At 41.9% G+C, this 16605-nt stretch overlaps 2 protein-coding genes across 3 annotated transcripts; one reads left to right on the forward strand and one right to left on the reverse strand.

Moving 5' to 3' along the window:
• The first annotated feature begins 2359 nt into the window (after positions 1-2359).
• On the forward strand, positions 2360-6377 carry slc46a1 (solute carrier family 46 member 1). Of its 2 annotated transcripts, XM_058633538.1 has the most exons (6): positions 2364-2822; positions 3900-4291; positions 4600-5078; positions 5404-5487; positions 5705-5861; positions 6006-6377. In XM_058633538.1, the coding sequence occupies exons 1-6, from the start codon at positions 2520-2522 to the stop codon at positions 6058-6060; spliced, it is 1470 nt and encodes a 489-aa protein (XP_058489521.1). In that variant the 5' UTR covers positions 2364-2519; the 3' UTR covers positions 6061-6377. The 2 variants fall into 2 exon arrangements, with proteins under 2 accessions (XP_058489523.1, XP_058489521.1); XM_058633540.1 differs by lacking the exon at positions 6006-6377 and having other exon boundaries at positions 2360-2822; positions 5705-5865.
• Positions 6378-7418: 1041 nt separating this feature from the next.
• Positions 7419-16593, reverse strand: sarm1 (sterile alpha and TIR motif containing 1). The gene is made up of 9 exons (XM_058633536.1): positions 16503-16593; positions 13573-14737; positions 11922-12540; positions 11613-11825; positions 11158-11249; positions 10732-11058; positions 10434-10623; positions 9061-9182; positions 7419-8827 (listed from the first exon to the last, which is right to left on the reverse strand). The coding sequence occupies exons 2-9, from the start codon at positions 14055-14057 to the stop codon at positions 8716-8718; spliced, it is 2160 nt and encodes a 719-aa protein (XP_058489519.1). The 5' UTR covers positions 14058-14737; positions 16503-16593; the 3' UTR covers positions 7419-8715.
• Positions 16594-16605: the final 12 nt, after the last annotated feature.

Consider the following 16605-nt stretch of genomic DNA (forward strand, 5'->3'; position numbering starts at 1 on the left):
TGAGTGTAACAACGCATGTGACAAATAAAACTCTTGAAAACAGACAGTAGTAGTCGTAGTAGTCGTAGTAGTAGTAGTAGTAGTAGTAGTAGTAGTGGTCGTAGTAGTAGTCATGTGTACAGGATCATCATTTTGCCAAGTTGTAGTATATAGCATGGGCCAGCACATTTTCCGTCCTTCAACGCACGTCAAAAGCTATGACACCATTATGAATTGCTATAAGAAACAACTTTAAAATGAGTGAATGAACGATGTTAGAGTAACCAGCAACACATTTTAACGTTAAACAAACCGATCAGAAGGTGACGATCAATATTACTCCGTTTGTCAACATAATTAACGTAGCGTCAGCACTCAGCAGGAACACTACAGGCAATAAGAGATTGACAGCATTAATTTATTTTTTCCAAAGACAATTTTACTCACATCCCACTAATGTTTCCTCTTGGGCTAACGAGGGCTGATTCTCAGGCTCCTGAACTTCTACAGCGGAACTCAACACACTTGTAACATTAGTTGACACATGACTAAACTACTCCAGCTGGGCACTGGTTGCTTCTGGTTTTTTTTTTAGAAATAAAGATATCCATTGTTATCCCTACACTGTTCCCTGATTGTGCTGATGTTGTCATGTTAGATAGTGGAAAGTAATAATTCAACATACTTTAAACATGTTCTAATATATAATTGGACAAGCAAATTATAATAAAAAAATTATTAATATTAATATTTCTTTTTAAAGGAGAAAAAGCACTAAGCTATTTACACTCTGTCCCACCCTTCTACACTTTGCCTTTCCATTAGCGATAGTACCTGGTACTTTTTTAGTACCTGCTATAGTGAGATACCATGTGTGACGTCGCCAGACTGCCAGCCACAACCTCTTCCACTGTATTTCAGTTCAGTGTCTGTGTCAGACGGAGTTCGTGATCCGGTCACGCAGGAAGTACTGAACGATTCTGTGAGCAAATCTTCATAAATAACTGATCTAATGATTCAGTTACACTGAAAATAACTGCTTTACAAGTCCCTAGTCACTATTTTGTGTGTGTCACGTACAGTGTTGTGCTAGTTACTGAAAAATGGTAACTAGTTACAGTTAGTAGTTACTGGTAACTCAGCTACTTAAACCAAAAAGTAATGCGTTACTGAGAAAGTAATTTTTTTGTTATTGTAAAAACGTTTTTCCAATGCTCCCATTAAATAAAGGTTGATTGAGTTCCCCTCTAGCCGTCATTTCAGTTCTGTACTGATGCTGAATAATACACACTATCAAGAGCCACGGTAAACAATGACGGTTGCCCTAGCAACACGTATGTTTTGCTTGCATGCAAGTTCCATTTTATTATTATTATTATTATTATTATTATTATTATTATTATTACTACTACTATTACCTGTGGACGGCACCATGCTGATGATCTGTCTGAAAGCAGGGTCCTCCACTGTGGAGATGGGTAGCATGTTTTCCACTACATATCTGAGGGGAAAAAACACGTGTTTTTATCTCTTGGAATAATAGCCTGATATTGCTAAAAGAGATCCAAATAAACAATTAAACATACCGTGCTATTGTTTTATCAAGTTGTGCCTGGCCATGGGTCTGTCTTTCGAACTCCAACCGCTGCTTGGGTGGAGTAGGTGTGTGCTCGCTGCTCTCGGTCTCGTTTGCTGCGTTAGCTACCTTAGCTGCTAACTTTATCGACGCATGCTGCTTCTCCAGGTGCTTCAGCAGATTGCTGTTGCTGTTGTTCGCCGTAGAAAGTATTTTTGAACCAGGACACAGTCTACAAGTTACCAAAATGTTGTTTTTCCCTCTGTTCTCCAGTTGAAAATAATGTGAATACCTCCACGGGGAGAAACTTATCTTCGCCTTCTCGCTCGCCATCATGCCGACCTGTCCAGTCCTCTTCATGGCGCATGTTTGATTACGTGTGGGACGCTAGAGGGCGACAAGTGCTTTGTTTTTCAATTCAATTAAACTTTATTGATCACTAAAATGTTATGGTAACTGTGTGAGTAACGCAGCGTTTGGTAACGGAAATGGAGTTACTGAATTTTAAAAAACAACGTGTTATATTAGTTACTGAATAAAGTCACGGCATGATCAGTCGAGTGCTGGGACTGTATAGTGGAAATTTCCCATTCCCCTAGTGGTAGTGGTAGTAGTAGTAGTAGCAGCAGCAATGTAATGTAATGTGGGGCCCCCAGCCCCCAAAGTACCACTGAAACGCCCCTGCTACAGTTAAAACACTGAGCAAAGAAAAGGGTGTAGTTCGCTTTCTCCGTCCAGGTGGTGTCGCTGTGTCCCTGCTTTTAATAAGCTCCAGTATCGCTTCCTTTATTTGACAGAGCTTGTGGACACGGATAAGTTTCTCCCAAACTAGCTGTAAACTAAACAGAGACACAGGCTGTCGTGACAAACTAGCGTTAGCATGGCAGCTGCTCCGCTAACACGGCTACAGTGAGTGGACGTTACCACTCACGGTTAACGTTGTTCACAGTTTACCCAGAACAACATGGACGAGTTGGACACAGCAGCGATCCTTCCCGGCGAAGTCTCCAGCGCCACATCGGAGGATGATTCGAAAGAAACAGAAGTATCGACCACCACCGCCGCCGGACGACTACGACCCCCGTTCACATGCCCGCTGCCGGTGTCCGTGGAGCCCGTGCTGTTCCTCTCCGTGTTCTCCATGGCCCTGCAGGCGCCTCTGTCCACTCAGTATCTATGGGACAGAATTAGCGAGGACCTCGGCTACAACGGCTCCAAGAGGTCCGACTGCAGCAACAGCTCCGTGACCCCCGACCCTCTTCAAAAGGCAAATAACAGTCATTAATAACACACTCGAGGTTAAATAATAGGATCGTGAAATCGTTCATTATTAACTTTAACTTTGTACTTTGAATATTAGTAAACTGACTAATCGGTTGGGCGATATACAATTTATATGATTTTTATTGATGCAAGTTACATTCTGCAAGAATCTTAATACTTGATATTAGCTACTGCTAAGTGTTTTTTTTGGGGGGGGGGGTTAATCAAAAGCAGTGTTCAATGCATGTACATGCAGGTTAAGCAATGTTTGGTGATTTGAAAAAAAAACGTATATTCTAGTTAAATTGAGGGTAAAAAACAAACAAAACATATCAGCCAAAAATGGCATATTATCTGCACATATTTCTAAAGATGGTGTCGACCAGAGAAAAGCCCAAACTGACTGACCTTTTTAATTCAGTACAAATTTGATGAGTCTAGTTATAATTGTGATATACAGCAGCTTCTCAAAGTGCTGTTCACTGCCCACTTGTGGGCCCTGGAGGTACTGCAGTGGGGCCGCTGACATTGCAATAGAAATTTGCCTAGAGAGTATATTCTTTGTTTTCGGTGGAAAAACAAAATTAAATCATATTAAAATGGCAAATAAATTACGGTTCATTTTGTGACCTACATTTTAATGATATATGTCTCTTTTAAAAGATTCAGTGTGTAAGAATGGGTGACACCTAATGAATGATTGGTGCACTCCACTACCAAGAGCATCAGAAAACCGCAGTGACCTTCACATACCAAAGATATTTTTCATCCTTGTTTGTATAGTGCTTCCTGTTCAAATCCAAAAGGCAGGCTCTGTCTGTTATGTCTGAAATGTTACACACTGGACCTTTACGGTTAAAACTAGTTTTAAATCAGTATGAAGTACGATTATTTGAGATTAGGAATAGAACATTTTGAAACTAGTTGGAACTGGACAGGGGCATAACACACACTAAAGGGTGGCACATAATCCAACAGGTGGAGGTCGACTGATTGATGACATTTCTGAGGAGGTGTTTTAAACTGTTTTAAGCAATATCCCCATGTTAATAATGAACATCACATTGTGTTTTTTTGTCAGGAGGTGGAAACCTTAACAGCCCACTGGAACCTGTACATCAGTCTGGGAGGCTTCTCTGTGGGGCTGCTGGTGGTGCCTCTCCTGGGCTCATGGAGTGACCTTGCAGGTCGCCGGCCAGTCCTCATCCTCCCCAGCCTTGGCCTGGCATTGCAGACAGTCGTTAACCTTGTGGTGATGTACTTGAAACTACCGGTAGTCTATTTTCTGTTGGGCAGGCTGCTCAGTGGCCTCTTGGGTGATTTCAATGCCATCTTGGCTGGCTGCTTTGCGTACGTGGCCGATACCAGTGACAGAAGGTCCCGCACCTTCCGGGTGGCAGTGTTGGAGGCCTGTCTAGGTGTTTCAGGAATGCTAGCCAGCATTATTGGAGGACAATGGCGACAGGCACAAGGGTAGGAAATATGTGCTGCTACTCACTCACAACATCTGAAAAATAATTGGGGGCTGTTAACACATTCAACATTGTTAACACTTTCAATGCAGATGTCCTGGTTGCTTAGTAGAAATTGATGCAATAGAAGAGCAACCCCACAAGCACCTTAGTTCTACTAACTCTGCCTTCTTCCACATGGTTTTCAAGCATTATTAGACACTGTATGTGAACAGCCCCTTATTCTCACCAGTGCACTTAACTCAGACTCAAAATCTTTACTATCTGATGTGGTATCTGTTACCTTAAAATGTGTATGCCTTTGTTTAGGTACATCAACCCTTTCTGGCTGGTATTGGCCACTAACTTGGCTGCCGCTCTGTATGCTTACCTGTTTGTCCACGAGTGCGTCCCCCCAGACCCGAGTGCAAAGCTCCTCACCACTCGCCACTACAAGGCTGTCTGGCGCCTCTTCTCAACGGGGGGCAGTAGCGGTGAGGATGGTGGAGGAGATCACAGATGCAAGCTGTGGCTTTACACACTGTGCTTCTTCCTGGTGGTGACTGTACATTCCGGTAGCCGGGAGCTGTATGTGCTGTTTGAGCTGAGCTCGCCGCTCTGCTGGGGCCCCACCCTCATTGGCTTCGGATCGGCAGCTCAGCACCTGGCGTACCTGAGCAGCCTGCTGGGGCTGAAGATCATGCAGCAATGCCTGGAGGACTCGTGGGTGGCTGTCATGGGTCTGGCCTCCAATATAATCGGGCTGGTGGTCTTCTCTGTAGCGAACACCACCCAACTCATGTTCACAGGTGAGAGGCTCTGGAGTAAATTTGTGAGAGGATGTATTTGAACAGATAATTAAAATGGCTGTGGCAAAAAGAAATATAGGTTTTATATTCATAAACATAAAGAAAACTTCAAAGTCTAAACAGAAATAGTTTGTATGAGCATTACTTCTCATATTCAGCCTTTATTAGCCTAGAATTCCGAGCATCATCATCATTTTGATGTATAGATCCGCTTTTACACTAGGATTTTTGTTTTATTAATTGGGGAGCAAATTGCATGTTTTAATGATATTGTTTAGTTCACTCATGCTTTAAAGTGATATTCTGTAAATTTTTCTGTGACCAGGTTATGGTCTGTGTTTCCTCTTCATGACTTCGACGCCTGTGCTCAGGTCAAAACTGTCAAAGTTGGTGAACCCATCAGAGCAAGGTTGGTCTTTGATCACTTACAAACATGTCTAAGGTAGATGCCATTCATTTATTAAATGAATATAGTGTTCGGAAGCACATGGTAGCCTCAGCTTTGTATTGTTTGATTTATTACGTAACTCTACATTTGAATTATTGCTAATTATTACCTGCATTTTGCCTGAAGCACCCTTTATCAGGGGGGACAGATTTTATCCATAACTGTTGTTTTTCTCCAGGTGCTCTGTTTGCCTCCGTTGCCTGTGTGGAGAGTTTATGTTTTCTGGTGGGAAGTGGTGTCTTCAACTCGATCTACCCAGCCACCCTGCACTTCATGAAGGGCTTTTCTTTCCTTTTTGCAGCCGTCATCCTCTTCATCCCTGCTGGAATAATTGGGTGAATCTGCATTCTCCTTGTTTTTCGTATAGAAGAAAGACATTCTTAACAAATGCCTGTGAAAAAAAAAACAAAAAAAATGTTATTCAAATCCTTTTTAAAATTAGCATAATAAAACGTTTACTTCTTTTATTTCTGTCCTAGGACCCTGCAGTGTTTAGACCAGAGAAGAGACCAGAGAGACGCCACAGTATCTTGACATGAAGAAGAATATAGCAGACAGGAACCTTTCAAAGAACTTTGTTGTGGTGTTAGTGTCTGTGACGTGAGCAGCTCTCACACGGACACATGCATTACGTGCGTTTGTGCTTCTGGGTTTGTTGCAAGCTCAGCAACAGGATTCTTCCCACTACTCATCCCAAAGTGATCAAGACCAAAGGATGAAGAATCAGCTGAAAAACATTTCATTAAATTCAATGATGGGCTGTGGGGTTAGGGAAAATGTTTGCAGCCCCTAAAATTCCAACATAATTTCCAATTATGTCATCATTGCATACATATAAATCGTAAAATGACCATGATACTATACTTGACTTTGTTTTTTGGGGTAAAACGAGTGCCAAAGAATGTGCCGCACACATCCATATGTCATATGTTGATTTTAGTAACTGATGACACACTATGTTCAGTATAATGATAAAAAAATCTTCACATTTCAAATCATGCTCAACTGCGTGCCATAAATGATTATTTGCAAAAAAAAATGCAACAAAACAAACACAGAAGTCTAGTAGCCCCTGATTTAAAACCTTTATAAAACTATTACTTAGATGAATGAGAATCTCCAGAAAACACAAACAGGGGCTCCAAATAGCTCACCTGGTAGAGGTCTGGCTGGCTTGTGGTCCTCTGCTGCTTTTCTACCCGGCTTTCATGCCTCTCGGTCAGGCTAAAAAAGAAAATGTTTTAATACAAACGCAAATGAACATGAATGAGGGTGAATGTGACACAGATTAAAGCCAAAAAGAAGAACATTGATAGCCAAGACAAAAGAATTTGTTTTACCTTAAAGAGACATGGGCACGATGTAGTAGATGAATATCTGTGCCACACATTTCCAAACCCAACTGTCAGTGATGATCCAAAGCAGAGAGAGCAAAGCTGCAGCAGCAACCAGGGATTACCGAGTTACACATTGACCCTTCCTCTGTTCTCCATAAAGCAGAGAGCACAGTCCAAACTCCCCAAAGAACAACACTGGATAGTCCCACAGCCCAACATGCACACACGGGTCATGACCTCATCGCACATAAAGGGAACCAGAGCTGGCAAATCAGCTTCAAAATGCTCTCAGGGAAGTTACAGTGTTAAGTGAGACTGACCTGATTAACTGACCTGCTCTGAATTGATCTGAAGATTATTTATGACATCGTGCAGCATTTTGTATAGGTTGTGTGATCAGAGCCATTTAAGCTGCTTATCTGTCCACATAATCACTTGCACATTAAAACACTACTATCACTGTATTTATTGCATAGCACTGGATCACTTTTGACTTTGATTTATGTGAAATATGTCATTTTGTTTACATCTCACTTGTAATCAATGAAATCATCATTTCATGTTTTACAACACATTTTATTTCATGTTAAAATAAAGGGATCAAATTGTGTTTGTTGTACACTGAGAACATTAGAACCACATGATGATGGAGGAGTAAATAAATAAATCCTGTTACAAATTAAAAAAAAATTGGATTTTTTTAATAAATAAGATAGACATTAAAGGCAGATATTAAGGCAAATCAGATGAAATCCCTGCAGAGGAGCAGATCAGGCCATAATAATGTATTTTTTGGGGACATGACATACAATAAAACAACTTGAAAACTGCTTTGCTTAATTTGGATTTCACAAATGAATCATCAGAATTTCCGAACTGTCAAAAGTTTGATCTACTTGGTTGTCTACCGCTCTGTGCTCTCTCTAACATTTAATTGGTTATATCTTATTTTGACTTACCTGATGGACCACGAGTGAAATACCAATTGCAAAAGCAGCCACATACTCACACCACAATAAACCACTTGTCAAAATAGTAATATTTGTAGTTCAAATATGTTGCACTATCGGCAGTCAACAAATTGTGTTAATTACATGTATCCATTATAATTTTCCCGGGAGTTAGAAGTGCATTTTTGATCATTGTAAGTTAATTCACAGTAAAATGACCTAGCCATCTTATATAGGGAAGGAAACATTTATTACTAAATGCATGTGTTCTGCTGCCTGTACACTTCCCCGCCTTTGGTTAAAGTCACATGCAGGTTTATAGTATATATCACATAATGTGGGTTATAATGTAGGTTATATGACGTTATAACCACCAACTACTCCCTCATCGTGTAATCAATTTAATGCTAGGAAATGTCTTTTGTCACAACCATAAAATAAAAAACACGTCGGTAAAGACAGAGACCTGCTTTTGTCCTGTGAATGTTTAGTATATGAGTTAAACAACCGATGACTCATTATAGCTCTTATGAAAACTGATATGTCAGCAGATGCCTCTGACTTTGCTGTTGATGATTTTGCCAGGAGCCACTGACGGTGACGGCAGATCAAAGTTAATTACCTGAGAGACAGTAGGCGTACCTGATTATACATTTACAGCGATAAAAGGATGCTATCATTAAAGGCTTCATTGTATTATATACAATATGAATTCCCTTCTTTAAATTGTATTTACTGTCCTCTGTATATTAGGTCTTAATGTGGGCATGGAATTTAGACATAATCAAATTCACTTCACATGCATAATCAGAGCAGGAGAAGCTGCCGGCCATTTCACTGTAGGCCATGTGGACTTTGGCATGAGTTATTATTATAGCTGAACAGAATCTGTCTTATCGCGTTTATTTCTTTTTCTCCCCTTTGGAGGCGTCTAGTCCGTCGATTTGGTCTGGTCGTCCTTTGAGAAAACGAAGGATTTTCTCCATCGAGGCCTCCTGATATTCATGGGACCATCTGTGTGGAAAAAAGGATGGATGGATATTTTACAAATCTGCTAAACATCATATTGATAAACTGCTCGTGAGATAAGTTTTGAAAAATGAATAACAGCTCAGTTAAATTTCCTGCATTAAACGTGTTGTACAACCAGTTTCCGGCCACAGAGTTGTGTGGTGAACACCATAATCTACTGCCCCCATAACATAGACACATGCTGAGGACTCAGAGTAACAGCAGCAGTGACTCACTTGACGCCATTGAAATTGAGAATCTGCCTCATGTCCTCTGGCAGAGACGTGGGCTCCGGCCACGCGAAATTATCTGCGACAGGAATTATGTTCTTCTCAGAACCCAAGGCTGTAACTATCTCCTGCAAGACAAAATGTAAGTTTTGTTGAGTGCATCAGCTTGTGAAATGGAATATAAATGTAAAAGCACACATGTCGAGAATCATCTGTAAAGATTGGATAAATAGGACTAGCTGTTATGTCCCTTGTTGCACACTTGCAGCATTCTGCCAAGACTCAGTGAGATGGTCAAGTGAGTGATGGCATCCTTCAGGTTCCTTGGTGATTCGCTGATAGGCCCACGACACCTCCAGAGGGTTCAGCAGTGAGTCCCGGCATCCCGGTTCACTCCCTAGACACCATCGACTCACTTGAAGGCCCAGGTGGAGTGTAAAGTAAAGTAAAGTTTTTTTTTAGTCCCTAAATATTTTCTGTCTGTGCAAATGTGCACAGCAGCTATTTGCAAACCACAAAATATGTGAGGTAGAGCGGAAGAGCAGATAACTAACTGGGACATGTGGCTAATATAGCGCAGTGTAAAACTATACAGCTCTCACTTCCTGTAATCACACTAGTCACATTATCCTTCTCATTTTTATTCAGTCATTTTACTTAACAATCAGCTGCTGTAAAGGACTTATTAAAGGTCATTAAAGTACTACAGTGACCTCCGTATACCAGAAAGGAAAACACTCTTTCACAGCTGTGCCCACTCTGCTGTTTGTCTTCATTTGCACAGTAAGCTTCTGTTTCACAAAGTGAAATGCACATCCAGATGGATAAAGCAAGTCCCGTGCCTAAAGTACATATAAAAAGCTTATTCCCAGGCTAGGAAAGCTGAACGACTTGTAACGATTATGCACTTTTTCAAACATATTGATAAATAGTACATTCAATTTCTGCTGATTAACATTCTGAGTTGTTTAACACCGGATGTGTAGGACAATACAAGCCATATCCTAAGATTTAAATTAATACTGCATTGATATGTTTGATATTAAGCCACTTAGGGAGATTCCTTCTCTGCATTCAACCGATCCTCTACTAGAAACCTTCCTAGAAAATTAGAAGCAGTCAGCAGCCACTGAGCAGCACCCGGGGAGCAATGAGGGTTGGTTGCTGAGGGGTACGCCAGCCCTCTAAACCTGGTAGGGATTCAAACTGGCAACCCTCCGGTTACAAGCCACGTTCCCCTTTCCACTTGACCATGGGCTGCATGATCTAGTTACTGCAGTGAGCGAAATCCGAAAATGATACTCGCAGTACAATTACAATCTGGTGTCATTATTGTTCAGTTCAACAGTATCAACATAAACAAAGAGTAAATGACCAACCTTGTGCACCCAGTCCTTCATGGCAGTGTCACTCATGCACCGATCAAGTGCATTGGCAGACAGGACCAGGATGAAGTTACGTGCTCGCTGGACGCTCTGAATCAGTTTGTCCTGAAATTTTCCGGCCTCCAGCTTTTCCACATCTATGAATACGCTGTATCCTCGAACCTGCAGGTGAACCTTCAGGAGGCTTGAGCCGTAGCAGGAAGAAAAGAAAGGATAAATTATAGACCTTTTATAATATATAGACACTTATATAATATAGAATCACCTCCTGTGATTGTGATTCAGACCTTACCTGGCCAGCTGGGAGCCAGAAGTCCGGCGGTAGCTTATGAACACATCAGGTCCTGCGGGCTGGGCATCAGTGTGGCAGGTTTTTAAAGGTCTGCGACTTGCAGACAGGATCTTGGCTCTGTGGACTCCATTGTCTATGCTGCAGTCGTGGTGAAGCTGCTGATCGGTCAGGTTTTGGATGTTGCTGCGATCCACACCTGACTGCACCAGACCATAGGTGTACTGACGGAAGTGAGGGTCCACCTTGACTAACCAATCAGCCATATTGTTTGGGTCACAGGTGGAGTAGTTGGCATATGTTTTCAACACACGCAGGTCTCTAAGAAATCTGGAGAGGCACATTGCATCAATGAAACAGTTTTGCTTTTTCTCACATTTCTGTTAACGTCTTTTGTTGTTGTTGTTGTTGTTGTTTTTAACCACTTGCCTTTTACGGGTAAGGCCTGTAGTCATGCGCAGATCACTAATCAGGTCCTGGTCTGTGATGTTCAGCAAGAGGTCTCCGTCCACCTGCAGCTCCTGTACAATAAGATGGTTAGAAACACATCAAACACATTTCTGATAGATCAACGATTAATATGAGATGTTGTGGGAATGAAGGGTAGATCTGTATGCTCCTATGAAATATTATGATTCTTCGATATTTAGTCTCCTGAAGCCAACCAGGAAATACGAATATGCTGAAAGGCTGCGAGGGAGCAACTGCTGGTTGCAAAAAGACCTCAGTTTGAATGGAAGTCAACTCTTTAGTAGCACAAGATGTTGATTTTGTAAACTATGTTCTCATTTACAGGAAGAAAGATGAGATAGCAAATCAAGCAAATCTTGAGGCTTTAAAACGGGAGTTCATGAGGACCGGTTGCCCCTGTGTATTTTTCCCACCTTGAAAAGGTCACAATAGGCACTGAAGCCGATCTGCTGCAGCCATGTCTGCACCTCACAGGTTTTCCAGTTAGGAACACATGGCGGGATACGTTTCGGTACTTCCTCTTTCATCATTACCAGCGCCCGTTTAGCGAGGGCACAGGCGGTACCATTAGTGGAATACATGGCAATTCTTTTAAGGCTCTGCACCGCTCCGATCTCTTGAAATATCTTGAAAAATATGACAAAATGATGTCACAACAAAGCTATCAGACAACACTTCCTAAGGGTTTTGCACTCTTTTTGACGGGGACAGTGAATATGTACCTTTGTGTTGCGCTGACGAGATTTGATGCTGGTCTCAACACAGAGGTAAAAGGCTGCAATGCACTTTCCCTCCAGTCTTGTGCCATCCAGTAATGGTAAGAGGTGCTGCAGATCAGATGCTGTCCTGCCCTGCATGCTGTCTGCCCTGTCCAGTAAATTGCGGGCAAATTCATCCGGATCCAAAGATGCAATAAATGGCTCCACCAGCTCCAAGGTCCCAGATTTCACCACCTCTTTTTCTATTTCCTTATTTGCAGCTAATACCGCTACAGCCAGGCACGCATGGAACCGAATAAGTTCATCCTCTTTGGAAAAAGCCAGTGGGAAAAGCCACTCAGCTGCTTGTTTCTCGATCATCCATCGCTGGCAGCGGTGGCCTCCGTACATGGCACAGTTGGCAAGGGCCACAGCACAGTGTCGCAGCACGGTGGGATCCGTACTCCTACACCAGAAGAGGAGAGCATCTAGGGCACCGTTAGTGATGAGGTGGATAGATGTCTCCTCGGTGTGTTTGAACATGTGCTCCAGAATGCCCGAGACACTGCGAGCCAGCTGAGCGTCTTCCTGCTGTTGAGCCAGGTTGAGGATGACCCCCAGCCCCATACGAGCTACATAATCTCTGTAGGGAGAAATAAAAAATGATGGTGATGATGCTTGACTCTCAAAAACTTGTAGACAGAATGACTGATTGATGATGAATGTTTTTTGTAACATATGGATGAGCCTTCCACTCACATATCCCTTTCTCATGCTTGCCAGGTAAATATGGTGGCCTCCACATACCAGACCAGATATAAACACTGTCACATGTCTCTTTTCACCCACTCTCTGCTTTTTATTCATAATAGTCATGGGTCATAGTGTCCACATCCCATGTCCAAGGAGAGCCACTTTGCATTTCTACATGTGTGTACAAGCAGGCAGTTGTGTTCATACTTAAACAAGTATGGACCTCTGCACTCACACAGTCATGCAAAGTGACCCAGCCCTTATGTGTCAGGATTATGTTGTGGAGCCATTCTTCATATAGTTTGCATAGTAAGGTTTCGGCCTCTAAATATGAAATGCACATCCATTTGGGCTACTGTAGAAAAGTGCAAGCCCCCCCCATAGCAAGGCCCTTTGCTAAAGTACATATTAAAGGATTATTTTAAGGCATCAAAGCCAAACAGTTATACACATATACAAACTGGGTAGTAGGATGTTACATTTAAAAAACAACTTAAATTGGCTGCTGCAGAAGGAAATAGTGATGTCATGTGCCTATAAAAAAAAAATGACATGGGAACAAGATAAGTTGAGTCATTGCCTTCTGCCATTTTGTGAAATCAATTTTAACCTTTGTGTCTTTTTCAGCTTAAGAAAAATACACATCTGAATAAATTAAGATAAAACCCACAAATCAAACACCATCAGCATTCACAATCTAAAAACATGCTGCTTTACATTCATGACAATAGTTAATATTTTGATTTACATTGTTCTAAAGGGTGTGTTTGTTGAAGCGCCTGCTCTTTTTGCACAACATGAGACTTGTTTATGTGTGTGTATATAAAAGCAACTGCCAGACTTTATCTCAGAAATTAAAGGTTCAAATTGACAAAATGACATGACATAATTGCAATAGCAGAGCTGCTGTTCAAGTGTGTACCTGTTCTCTGAGATCAGGATCTGCTCCAGCAGTTTTGCAGACTCATAGGTTATCTCCACCGCAGGTGTCTGCTGTAGGCGGAGCAGCAGATCCAGGCCCCCATCTAGTCGGATCCTGTTGCAAATCTCCTCTGCCACCTGACGGCCTGAAGCGGGTAAAATCCAGGCCTCCTCCACTAACTGAAAGATTTTCGCAATGGCCCCGCGGGTTTCCTCTGAATCATCCAGCTCCTTGGCTGACTTCAGCCTCTTGATGGCGGAGCGCAGGGCGGGGATGGAGACGTCCAGAACCGCCTGGACGTCGGCGCCGATGCCGGGAGAGACCGGGCGGGGGGAGTCGGAGCCGGAGCCTGAGCCGGAGCCGGAGCCACTCCTGCCTCTCTGCAGCCGGCTGACATAATCCGGCACTGAGAGTCTCTCGGAGCTGAACATGATGAAGAAATATCGACGGAGTCTGAACAGGAATAGCGTCAGACACAAGAGCATCTACCGGCCAAAGTAAAACGAATCAGTGCGTGCGAGTGGTGGACGCGCACTGTCTCTCAATAGAGGAATTAAAATAAATGAATGATGTGTTTGTTTACAAATTCCTGCAGATGTTTTAGGTCCCCAAGGCCGGACCTGCAAATCAGAAGTGACAGCTTTGATCACACTGCATCACTTCTCTTCTCTTTCTGTGTGTGTCATCACACTGCCCGTGAGCGCATAAAGACGTGTATATAAGCCGCTCAGTGGATGTTTACGCACGGTCTGTTGTTGTCATTCTCTCGTTTATCCGACTTAACACCGGTGGAAAGAAGTGCCCTCCGCCCGACTGAGACAGGGACGCAAATCCTTCTTGTTTCCCGAGGAATAAATAAAAACTATTGTTTCCTCTGTCGCACCCACAGATTTCCAGACAAAGACACTGTGTTCATCACGAAGGTTTTTCGCCTTAATGTTTCCGCCTGAAACGTTAAATATGACACCGATTCTCCGACAGCAGCTGACTTATAGCATCTTTAGGTGAGCAACATCCGCATCCAGGTTCTATGCATCTTCAAGGGTCTGCGCCGCCCACTGGCCCCGAGTCCTGACCGCAGAAACACCCCCTCCTTTCCTCCCCCTCCTCCTGCATCAAGGCCGCTGCTCAGAGCGCGTCCTCATAATAAGTAGGCGGCCCCCTGCTGGAGGAACAGAAGAAGTATGCACCACTGTTTCAGAAAATGCTTTGTGTTTTTGTTTCGTCATTTTAACATTTAAGCACTTCGCATTCAACACAAAGGATATACCAGTCAAGATAAGATAAAGAGCCTCTATTGATCCCCACAGGCGGATTTACAGTAGCCATGTACAGAATAAAAGAAACAGCTAAAAATAGTGATACCAATAAATAAATGGCCTAAAGTAATAACGCCCCCAAAAAAGAGAGAATGACAATATATAGTATACACACATAATATAGTCATAATTGTATTAGTATCAAATAGCATCAAAACAAAAAGAAAAATGGCTGAATTTTCACAATATTGAGTCACTGGAAACTACACCAGCACAAGTGAAAGAATGGGCCAGTTATGACAAAAATGGCCTTAAATGAATCCATGTGAGCGAGGATGACTGTTCACAACCAAGTCATTTGATTATTTATTATTGTGTTAAGTTTTTTTGTACTGCACAAATACATTAAAAAAAATACAACATAAAAAGTTGTTAGTTTTGGACATTGCGCAATTGGAAAGGAGCAGGGAGAGGAGAAAAAAAAACATATAACATTACATGTCATTTAGCAGACGCTTTTATCCAAAGCGACGTACACTAGGTATCAACTGTCCCCAACTCATACAGTAGATGGTCAGTCAGCCCTAACTGACAGGTACATGTGGGAAAAACTAAAGACATACAGTATTACCCATCAATTTCTTCTGACCTTCTGTTTTTAAGTAGAATCCACCACAGATTTCATTGTCTCGTGTTATGACAATAATGGCGTTCTATAGGCAGGTGTTGGGTTAATTTCTGGAACTATATGGCTGACTGAGGCTTCACCCAATAATCTTACTTGCCGGATCATGTTGTACCATGTTGTGTTCTTACATCATAATGTGTTTGCACTTGCAGAATAATAGGTTTGCTGTGCTAGTCAGAGTTCATCTCAGGTGGTTTCAAGGTAGATGTCAAGAGTGAGGTCATCCTCCTGAGCACATAACTAAAGGTTATACTCAAAGGCCAAGGTGGCTCTCTGATACCACATAAATAGGAGAACTTTCCATGAGAACTAATCATTATCATGGAAATGTTTTAACCCGCTCAAGACTTCTAATATAAAGTAAAAATAAAGTAATTGAATATATGGTCTTAAACTATGACATTACAAAAATAACAGCTGGCACACTTGTGAGAAGCACACATGTACCTAATGTAAACAGTAAAATGTCTGCTATCCAGAACACTAGTAGATAATATCAATGTGCTGAACACCACTTTTTCATTCCAATTACTAACTTTAAGAGAACTCTCTTTATACAGTCGCTCAAAGTCCAGTTATTAGGTCTGTGAAACATAACTGTGAGGATTTTCTTTATTTTTCCAATTCAAAAATGTGATTTCAAATGTGCACTCAGTGTTTTTATTTTGGAAACCGGATGTTAATGTCCTTCCAAATCAGTTTGAGAAACAAATGTCATCCAACTTGACCGCAGTGGACAAAAGTACCGGGCATGTTGAGAATACAAATCAATAAAACTGGCTTACGTATGACAACATTAGGCTAACAGTACATGACACCACGAATGATTAAGAAATAGTAAGGAATTAACCAATTTACTACGCCCACGGCGTCATCCAAACAACGAGGTTTAGACATAGCTTTACAAACTATACAGAAATACTATAACAAGTATGCACTGTACACACTACGACAAAACAACACACTGTATGTTTCTTACTTACATTATATGTATACACCACAAACAAGGAGCATGAAAGGGAACCCGCTGCGGCACAAACTCACTTAACTCTGTGATGCTAGTATTTGCTCCAATTAGCACCAGGT

The sequence above is a fragment of the Solea solea genome, chromosome 7 (assembly GCF_958295425.1).
Source record: "Solea solea chromosome 7, fSolSol10.1, whole genome shotgun sequence".
Taxonomy (NCBI): Eukaryota; Metazoa; Chordata; class Actinopteri; order Pleuronectiformes; family Soleidae; genus Solea; species Solea solea.

What these genes read in the sequence shown, in the direction of transcription:
- slc46a1 (XM_058633538.1), top strand. Translation starts at nt 2,520, where the DNA reads ATGGACGAGTTGGACACAGCAGCGATCCTTCCCGGCGAAGTCTCCAGC. An exon ending in CACCCAACTCATGTTCACAG is followed by an intron (nt 5,079 to 5,403) that starts GTGAGAGGCTCT and finishes TTCTGTGACCAG; the next exon opens with GTTATGGTCTGTGTTTCCTC. An exon ending in ATCCCTGCTGGAATAATTGG is followed by an intron (nt 5,862 to 6,005) that starts GTGAATCTGCAT and finishes TTTCTGTCCTAG; the next exon opens with GACCCTGCAGTGTTTAGACC.
- sarm1 (XM_058633536.1), bottom strand. Translation starts at nt 14,057, where the DNA reads ATGCTCTTGTGTCTGACGCTATTCCTGTTCAGACTCCGTCGATATTTC. An exon ending in ATCCTGATCTCAGAGAACAG is followed by an intron (nt 12,541 to 13,572) that starts GTACACACTTGA and finishes TTCTCCCTACAG; the next exon opens with AGATTATGTAGCTCGTATGG. An exon ending in TGAAGGACTGGGTGCACAAG is followed by an intron (nt 9,183 to 10,433) that starts GTTGGTCATTTA and finishes TTTGTCTTGCAG; the next exon opens with GAGATAGTTACAGCCTTGGG.